We start from the raw sequence: 10,921 nt of genomic DNA, 5'->3' as shown, positions 1-10,921 counted from the left end.
ACAATATCATAACTACACTCGACAAAACAGTCATATTAAGGAATAGGTCCCGTTCGGTACTTAGGAGACCAGACGACGTTGAATAAGATGGTAAACCACAATCTTAGATGGGAGGAAAATGTCGTTATTTAGTATATAATGGAACAGACCATCGCATAGATCAACCATTTCGTGAAAAATTTGCTGCAGTGACAGAAAGGAAATTTTATCTTTATACTTTCTGGTTAGTTAGCAACATTATGCCAAGGTTGTTCTATCAAGACCAATGCTTTGAATGCACAACTGGTATTGATACAACAAGGTAAACATGGCGGACATGACACGGACAAAAATATAGTCTCTTAGAATTTATTTACCTGACCCACTGTAAATAATTATACAAACCAGGAGTGTAATCCAAATCGTAGAAACCTATTTAGAGTGTTCATGATTATTAAAAAAAGACAACATTTCATTTACATACCAAAGTACTGGATAGTGGATATGTCAAATTAGTCGACAGACGGTGTACGGACTGTTAGAGTACTGACCTAGTGGTTGCGATATGAACGAATAATGCAGGTTTCATTTTTGTATATTGTATCGTCTTTCATATGATATGTCTGATTATATTTATATGCAAATAACCATCATGATTGTTTAACTATAAAATATCTTTATTTTTGATAATACATCTACTTTCTAATTTAAAACAAAAATATGAATTACATTGCTGTTCCTCATAAACTAAGATTTTAACTTTGTGGAATTCAATTAATCTACAGAAATAGTTGATTTTATAAAGATGTATAATGCATTCATACCAATCTCCTTATTTTTAATGCTGGCAAAATATCACAATTGTCATAACATAATCATACCGGTACCACATGGCTTACTTATTGATACGTAAATTAGTTTCGTATTGAAATTGAAAATAAGGATACCACTGCTACAGCTAGAGCCAAGAAGTTAATTATGAGGTCAAAACAAAAGGGATTACGAATTAGTTGTATTTGCTATCTTTCTTTTTTATGCAGCAACATTCTTGCAGAAGCAGCAAATGCACAATATGTTCCAGTTGATAAGATTTTCCGAATATTGGTCCCAAATATGCGTGTAGAGTAATTTAGGTCCTATTTAATCTTTGCTTCATATAGAGATTACTGCAAATACGCAAAATACTGAACCGAAAGTTCATTACGATAAATTTTTCTCGTATAGAAAAATGTTTAACGCATGTAACAAAATGGGTTTAAAAATAAAATGTCATAAAAGAGTCTTTCTTGTTTCTCCTTTCCTCTGATATAACGTAACTAGGAATGAAGTCACCGATTTTCTCTTGTATGTTTTTGTTAATATTCAATGTAATGCTATGAGATTAAATATAAACACATACTGTCTGAAAATACTGTTGTATATTATGTCAATGATATTCATTGTACGGCGGTGAAACAATATTAAAAGATTTTGTGTTAGATGAATTTCAGCTTCATGATTAGTTCCACTTAATTCTTGTTGACTTTAAGGGTACAATAATGTTTTATCAGTTAATTCCCCGGCTGTGGTCGTCACTGATTGCTACTTTGTTACGGCAATATGAATATCTGTTGTATTTAAAGTATTTTCAGGCTGTGATTCATTCACATAGGAAACCGTTTGCTGAAAAAAAGAAAGCATAAGCAATATGTGTGTAAAAGTTGTTGCCCTTATCTCTAATATTTAATCTTAGCTTTGGAATGAAAAAAGAAGCAGCAAAACTCAACAACATTAGTTTAAGTACCTTACAAGGGACCTAGTTGACAAGTGTGTACGAAAAAATGTATTTAAATAATTAACAACATGACAACAGCTTTGTTGTAAATGCCTGGTGAATTGTTATTTTATTTTGGTCACGTGGAGATGAACATTAATTTTGTAGTTTACTTTGTATACAGAAAACGCGTAAGGTATTTGATTACATATTTGATTAACCAACATTACTACTGATAACATAGAACAATATCATCAAAATGACTATCATATTTTTCAATCTGAATTAAAAGATGAGCTTATTCAGACTTAACATTGATAGCCGTGTGAATTTGCTTTATTTTATTTTTGTAATACAAAACAATTTGAAATATTTAGACACTGAGACTGCAATGTAGCATCACATTAAAAATTCAACATTTCAAATTCAAATGATATCATGATGGCAATATACAGTCTTCACTATATTAACAATATGCCAAGCTCTGAATTTCCGGGTTAAAAAGATGTGATTAAATGACCATGCTTTCAATTCTGGCTTCATAGGCGAGACAATAAACAGAAAATTTAACAAATGAAAATTTTTTGCAAAAAGTCTTACGAATCGTAATTACTTTCAAGTTTGGAACTGTGTGGCTGCATAGTTTGAGATGGAAAACTGAAAACTGACCAATATTGAAAAGTAATCTGTGGCGGCCATATATTTCGTTCTTTCTAATATCAGTTTTGTCTAATCCGTTTGAACATCTGTTTTCAATAAAATTATGAAATTAGTTACTTAAAGGGGAGAACCTATTAAAATGTCTGTCATGTAACATATCAGTATTGAGTCCAAATCATCTGGACGTATGAAAGCCCTGAGACTAATATTTCATTAGGATGGGTTTTGACCGAATTAAAAAATGTAAGCATCAAGCATAGTGAATGGTTAAGAGTACATTTGTACCTGCTTCATATTTTCATGTTTGAATTGACAGTGATTGTAAGATAAGAACTTAACTTTAAGAGGTGTGTTCAACCAACTGTGAACTTTCCATTTTATGTAGCAACATCCCAGCACCTGCAAATGCCGTATATTTCGAAATTGTAATGAAAAATTATATCATTGTTAGAGTTTGATTTCACGATTTCCTAAAAATAACAACGAAATGCGTTTAAGCTTGAAAACTTATTACCCATTTTTTTCACTTACAGAATTGGACAGAAATGTCCTCACCACGTACTTGGTCTACCAAGGGTACCATATAACCTATTTCTTATATATTAAATCATCTTTACCCTATTAACAATCAGATTGGTTTGTATACATTTACTCCAAATCTCTTTTATCTTGCAATTACATTAAAACAGTAGACTTTTTTCACTGTAAATAAATATTCCATATTCCAGAGTAAAACACAAATGAGAGGAACATGCCTTGCTTTGTTTCATTACAAAGAATGGCCAATGTAGACACGGTTATCTTTTCTTAGGAGGCGGTAAATCTTAATTAATTTATTAAACAAAAAACACTCTGATTCAAACAAAAATATCTTAAACTGACATTTTCAGTATCTTAATTGACAACATATCTGTTACGTTTGAAAACACGTTTTTCAACAAACAATCAGCAGTCTCATAGAAAACAAATATGCTCCTCTTCTGGCCGACTTGTTCCTTTATTCTCGTGAAGCTGACTTCACACTGGTGCTTCTAAGACGACTCGAAAGAATAATTTATTATCCTGTAACTCTACGTCTTACTATAGTTTCCTTTCACTAAATAATTCAAAGTTTGGTTAACAAGTTGAACGCGTATATTAAATTGAAGTTTAAATAAAAGATACCACAGGTACAGTTAAGTCGGTCTCATATCTTGACTTACATCTAGAAATCGGTTGATGCCAAAACTTAACGACAAACGAGATAATTTCACCATACAATTGTGATCCATTTCCATGTAGCAATAATATGGAGTTTTATACCTCAGTTGATACGATGTTTCATAGCTTGCATTTGATATCATGATTTTATTGAAAGAAGATTGTTGCTCACATGAAAACTATTAAACAAGAGTTACAAGAGGCAAAGTTGGACTCTTAACTTCATTTATCGAACGCCATTATGAGTTGAATGACCATTAAGGAACATGTTGAATATCTGTTTCACAGATGACGACGAATATTCTTCAATTCTCGTAACCGCTATCCAGTAACTTTAACACATAGTTGATAATTATATAAGCAACATAACGGGTGCTACATATGAACCAGGGTCTTATAACACCAGCGGTTGTCAATATATATCAAGTAACACTTAAGGCAACAACAGCGGCCATAAAAGAGGGACGAAAGATACCAGAGGGACAGTCAAACTCATAGATCGAAAACAAACTGATAACATGTACTTACCTGATTTTCTTGTATATCCCATGGTGAACAACAACAGTAGGATGCTGAAATGATCGTGAGTAGTAATACAACAACGGATAATATGACCATCAAAATTGATATTGTATAAAAGTATTCCTTGTTGATATAGCCACAACCGCCAACATCACACATCTGAATTAATACAACATAAGTTTGTGGACGCAGATAAACAGCAATCTGATTCATTTTAACACTTATGTATATCTAAAAAAGAAAATAATCTCAAAACTATTTATAAAATGTTCAACATCATCTGTTTATCGGAAGATGATATTCGGAGTTGTGCAAGTTACTTCATTTATTTCCGATGAATTATTTGGGTCAAATACAATTAAGAATACAACTTTACAGAAATTGAAATATGGAAACCAGAGGTTTTGGGCATACTTCGCTGAAACAACAAAAAAGGATTGATTAATTAATTGTTTTAGGTTAAACATGTTTAACGTTGACTAAGAATATTACATTAACTTTAGGACGAGAACAAATTAAACAAGACTTCATTCAGATATCACAGCGTATCCAAATTTCCCGACAGCGAAATTGACGGTACTTCAAAATGGACCATCTTGTAGAAAGGAATAAGTCCAGTATACTCAATTTAAAGCCTCTGTTAAACTTTGGGATGAAAAAGCAGATGAAAGATATATTGAGGTTATCTTTTGGTCTTCCACAACAGACCATTACCTCACTCTTTAGGACGGATAGGGGAATTCAAGTTTTCTTTTTCTTTTTCTAGTTGCTTTTAATCAACTTATACTAAAAATATTGTTATTCGACTAATTTATTTTCCATGATCCAACTTATTTTTCAAAAACCAGAGATGTAACCTACAAAAAAGTTCTCTGAATTTATATATGATGTTATATCTATTTTCAACTATGACCCAACATAAAATTTCTGTTAACTGTGCAATAACATCTTTCAATTTAGATTCTGAGCAACTATGCAATGATAGCATAGTTTCTTACACAGAATGAATGTTGAATACGTTCTTACATCATTTTAAATTTGGACATTTACCAATTATGTTCCGATATTAAAATTATGGATAAACGTTTAGATTCACCACATAATTCTTTTGATTTATAATGGTTACTTTGGACCTTTATAGGGTCCAGTTTGAAAAACAGTTCACAAATAAAAAAAATAAATAAAAACCGTGTTAGATTACACACATTAAAGAACACCAACAATTTAATGTTTGAAGAAACCAAACAAATTTTAATTTTTTGACCCAAATTTGGACTAACTTTATGAACTGAGCACAAAGTAAAAATATACACAAATAAGTGTCTCGAAACATGACATATGCTTGTGTTTTTACCTTTTTGTAGCCCTTGATTACTAAACAACAATAACACAAAAATAAATCCCAACCTTCATTTGTGGTTTGAAAGCTAACTTAAATTTAATAGTGATCTATACAGTTATACTCAAGTTATTGTCTGTGAACTTAACACATAATTGTTTTTGTGAAGCCCTTTTTGGCCCCCAATTCTTAAACAGCAATAACAATAACCCCAAAATTAATCCCAACCTTCGATTTGTGGTGGTGTGGAACCTTGTTCTAAATTTTTTTACACATCCATGCACTTAAGCTAAAGTAACCAATAAAACTGACCTTTATGACACCTAATTACAAAACCGCTAGGAGGAAATCCCCCAAAAATACTTCATATAATCCTTCTCATAGAGATCTATGAATTTAAACTCAAGTTATTGTCTGCGAACCAAAGTCCTACGAAGAAGACGTAGACAGCACCATAACATAATACGTACGCAAATAATTTTTTTCGGTCTTATAAAATTTAAAACAATATTATATTTCATAAAGAAAACTTATTTTAATATTCGTCTTGAATAAACGTTTAAATAAACATTGGTTCATTTAGGTGCTCCTTTAAAAAAAAAGTGTCTTTATGTCATTGAAATTATCACGCTGGCATTGGTGTTATTGTTTCCTACACCGTTTCCCGAAAAAAGATTTGTATAAAGTACTATAAACATGATAAAGATGCATCAACAAAATTTTTATAACTCACAAATCTCAATTTTGGAATCCACATAGATAATAGAAATGGAGAAAAATCTGCTGCCCCTAGTATACTGCACACCATAAAACTGATTTTCTGGAATTAATATAAAACATGTTGTTAACGATGAAACCTCTTACTTATTACACAGCACAAGACTTAAATTCATGACAACCGTTTGCAACTTTTGTTTATACGTGCATGGTTATATAGAAAAAAAAAAGAATACAAGGTTAAAAGGAAATTAAATAACAAGCAAATTAAATAAATTCACTCTTTGTTACAATCCGAGGTAATAGCTTCAGTAGACCAGGGTATACATTACACCTGATTTCGAAAGTATCCTCAGATAGCCATACGGATACGTCAAAGACCGCAATCAAAGCGTCTCAAGATAGTTCAAATTATGATGGTCTTAGGACAAATTGAATCATAGAAAAAAGTTAAATCACAAAAAAACTGAACTCCGAGGAAAATTCAAAACGGAAAGTCCCTAATCAAATGGCAAAATCAAAAGATCAAACACATCAAGCGAATGGATAACAACTGTCATATTCCTGATTTGGTACAGGCATTTTCTTATGTAGAAAATGGTGGATTAAACCTGGTTATATTTTCCTTCTATATAAGATTATTCTTTTGTCTTCTAATTTTAAAGAGGTGCTAAAATGTGGCGGAGTTAAACATTTTTTGTGAGACCTCTAGCCAATGTACAACAAAGAAACACATAGCAATACGCACAGTAAAACTCAGTTTAAAAGAAGCCCGAGTCCGATGTCAGAATAGGCAACAAAAGAAACTAAGCAAAATGACAATGCTACATAAATTAACAAAGGACTACTAGTAGTAACTGACATACCAGCTCCAGACCTAAATTGAACTGATTGAAAGATTATGTCTTCATCATATGAAAATCAAGTACAATCCCTCCCGTTAGGGGTTTAGCATCATATCATCATAAAATATATAAGAAGAACATAACCTGTATCATGCCAACAACTGGATTTAGAATAAATGTGTTTATTTCCGATGCAAAGACCCTATGAGTGAATCAATATTAATACCAAAATATGCAATCCTTAATGATCTGACAACAGTATCGTAACTATATTCCTTCCTAATAAGTCTGTTTAAAGGTTTGGTTAGCTTTTGAGGTGAATGTCGATAATTGTGTGCTTTGTAAAGAATTTAACCATAAAATATTGTATATAATGTGAAAATATTGTATATAATGTGAAAATATTGTATATAATGTGAAATACCCGAACGTATAAGATGTCTGCATGTTGATTTATATTTACGAATGATGTCCTTGTACTGATGATAAAACTTAGTAAATGGTTTGACTAGCTTGTGATATCGAAAACCCTGGTGTAATAATTGTTCAGTAATACAGAGATTTCTTTTGTTGAAATCCAATACGTTGTTACATACACGAGTGAATCGAACAAGTTGAGATATATAAACACGATAAGATGGTGACAAGGGAACGTCACCATCTACAAATGGATGATTAACAATAGGAAATGACAAATCATCTCTTTTATCATAAATTTTGGTATTAAGCTTCCCGTTAAAAATATAGATATCAAGATCCAGGAAAGGGCTGTGGTCATTGTTAGTATTAGTTTTATTAAAAGTCAGTTCGGCAGGATAAATCTCTTAAGTGTACATACTGAAGTCGTCATTATTGAGAGCCAACATATCATCTAAATATCTAAAAGTGTTATTTAATGTTTGAATCTCGTGTTGTTTCGATTGGTCTTTGCTGATTTTAGTCATAAATTGTAACTCATCACAATACAGAAACAGGTCCGCAATAAGTGGTGCACAGTAAGTCCCCATGGGAATTCCGATAACTTGACGATATACGGACTCTTTATAGCGAACAAAAATGTTATCTTGTAAAAATTCAAAGGCAGTTATAGTATCAAAACAGGTCCAATTGACATAGTTCTTTTGTTTGTTGTTACTAAAAATTGACCTAAAAGAGTTTGAACATATATATTCGCATTCCGACTTTTTAAATGCCAAATTAATCAGGTGTGTGAATTTTTTCTTAATAAGATTATGAGGCAAAGTGGTATATAGGTTAGAAAAATCGAAACTTTGAACAGATTCGAAATCACCAATATAAGAATGCAATTTATCAAGTATTTCCAACGAATTTTTGACACTCCAAAAGTAATTAATTACACTATTTTCAAAGGCCTTATTTGAACAATTTATTACCAGGTTTTTGATTGAACCAAGTGTACTAGTAAGTAGAATTGATATTCTAGTAGAGCATATTGATGTAAAGAAGATTTTCATAATGTTTCTTCAAAAATCCGGTTGTGTTTATTTGATGAAATAAAAAAGTTAGGTATGTCTATCCAAAGGATAGAAATGTCCACAAAACCCTTTTTATCTCTTAAAGTAGCACATGTAGGTATTTTTATTATTACATATTTGAATTTCTAAGGTACAAAATAGCTTGTATGCAAATTTTCATAAAAAAATCATCTTGGGATCGAAACTGTTTTGTATGCCCTTAAGAGCCTTTTGTGCTAAAGAATGAATAAATGAATTTACGATATTTGATAGTATAATTACATGAATAAGGGGAAGAATGATATTAATACTTTCTTACAAAAAATAAAAATACGATAAATAATTAAACTAGTGTTGATAATAAAACATAGCACGAACTAATTTAGAATCTAAAACTGAATATTTAGAGTATCTCTTGAAGGTTATTATTGTGATGCAGTAAATGTTTAATAGAAGACGATGAATATGATGTCGTAACAATAATCCCAGCCTCTGTCCCTCTAATGAGACGTACTGAACTAGACGTATCATAAGGTTTGCAATTCCAAAAGCAACACGATGGGTGTCTTGTGGAGCAAAATCTTATTACCCTTTTGGATAACCTGAGACCAATGCGTTTTTTTCCGTATCGTTTGTATTGTTCATTAGCCCATTTTCTTTATCGGTTTTGTGAACTGCTGCCTTCCATTTGGTCGTTTGTTTGTTTTTTTGCCAATTTATTGTCACTTTGTTTTTGATTTATGAGTTTGTATTTCCCTTTGGTATCTTTCACCTTTTTTTAAGGATGCAATATAACTCAAAGTTCCGAATTATAGTTTTGAGCGGAAATAAGTATTTGTTAAAGATTCTATCGTGAATTTTACGACTACAAAAAACTGTTAATGATCATATAAACAGATAATGCAAAATGGTTTTTATCCCTTTTTTTAATTTATATCTCATACCTTACATCTAAAGTTCGAATCTGGTTTGTTTGTAATAAACATTGGTAGGGATCCAGTGAAGATGAACTGCAAGTAAATATCTTTAATTTCCAACATAAAAAAAACTTTCGAAGAAGAAATATAAACACTGCAATTCAATTTTGCAAAGCGTCATATATATCAAGCAATCTCATACAAAAGGACATTAACGGAACTATTAGTAAACGAGTTTCTTTGTTTACATTACAATTATTTTTATTCGACATTTAAGAGATAGAAATAGATATACACGATCTTTAAATTGCACTTGAAGACTCAATATCTCGAAAAATTTATCTCAAACAAAACAAATAACGTCATAGTAAATATAAGTCTAAATGAGGTGTTAAAAATGTTATGTTTTGCAATAAACTATGTCTTCATTTTCCATCACTTCCTTCGGTTGAGAATTACTTTTTATGTTGCCTTCGTTTTTATTTTTCTATCTTGTGTTAGTTGTAGTGTGGTTTGTCTTTTGAACATTTTCTAATTGTTAATATAATGCCTATTGAACTCATATCGAGATTAACAGCGCAATGTCTTATCGTTGTCGATAGATGATGCTTTGATTATTATCGAAACAAATATGTTTTTCATCAAATATTTCTGCACTTGTAACAGAAATTTCAACACTGATCAAATTACTTGTTTATTTTCATTTTCAAATAAGATTTTAATATCGATCATGAACACTATTTTTAAGTACATGATAAGACGTGTTTGTTGTATAATAATAAATGATGAATAGAATAATACAATCATACGATTGTTGCTGGCTTTTTTGTGTATAATATATGTCGTGTCATTATTTAAAAAAAAATGTTAGAACGTCATCGATATTATGTAACTGTGAAAATTTTAGTATCTCCTGTTTTTAACCATAGTGGTAGTTAAATTCTCAAAATAATACTGTGATGTTTAAAACTTATAATAGAGAAATGATCTTAACCTAAATAACCCATTTAGATTGCAATTTGGCTGCCGTTATGTGGCGTTATTGTGAGAGTTCTTAGTTATAGACACAGTGATAAATTATGAGATTGTTTAATAATGTATACTTACATTATTGCATCCTTCTTGTCACGAAACAAAATATGCCTGTTTAAAAAGGAATCCAGGGTATCAAAATAGCATGTTAAAACACATTTTATATTAATAAGTTGTTTACCGATAAATAACTAAAATGTAATACTACATTTTTACCTGTGTTTTAAGTCTGACTAAATATCTACGTCCAAACGTATTTTGTTGGGATAATACACCACTGTTATCCGGTATATCGACACGGATTTATATCATATAATAATATATGAAAGAATATTCATTAACGTTGGTAGAAGATCTAGTATCGGATGGATCGTCGTGAATATAATATTTTCGATTGTCAATCTCTATTACTATTCAAATGGATCCAAAAAATGATTTTCATTACCTTACTCACAATTTATAATATATAATTTACATGTATA

The 10,921-nt window shown here is 30.9% G+C and overlaps 1 protein-coding gene across 2 annotated transcripts; it reads right to left on the bottom strand.

Moving 5' to 3' along the window:
- Positions 1–634: 634 nt before the first annotated feature.
- Positions 635–9,495, bottom strand: LOC127701703 (uncharacterized). 2 transcript variants are annotated; one of them, XM_052205705.1, is made up of 4 exons: positions 9,435–9,495; positions 6,187–6,273; positions 4,121–4,273; positions 635–1,641 (listed from the first exon to the last, which is right to left on the bottom strand). In XM_052205705.1, the coding sequence occupies exons 1-4, from the start codon at positions 9,474–9,476 to the stop codon at positions 1,561–1,563; spliced, it is 363 nt and encodes a 120-aa protein (XP_052061665.1). In that variant the 5' UTR covers positions 9,477–9,495; the 3' UTR covers positions 635–1,560. The 2 variants fall into 2 exon arrangements, 1 of the variants encoding a protein (XP_052061665.1); XR_007982129.1 differs by lacking the exon at positions 9,435–9,495 and having other exon boundaries at positions 635–2,791; positions 6,187–8,468.
- Positions 9,496–10,921: the final 1,426 nt, after the last annotated feature.

This window comes from Mytilus californianus, unplaced genomic scaffold (genome assembly GCF_021869535.1).
Source record: "Mytilus californianus isolate M0D057914Y unplaced genomic scaffold, xbMytCali1.0.p SCAF_5, whole genome shotgun sequence".
Taxonomy (NCBI): Eukaryota; Metazoa; Mollusca; class Bivalvia; order Mytilida; family Mytilidae; genus Mytilus; species Mytilus californianus.
The sequence above is the reverse complement of the archived record's forward strand: the minus strand, read 5'-3'. Positions and strand labels throughout refer to the sequence as shown.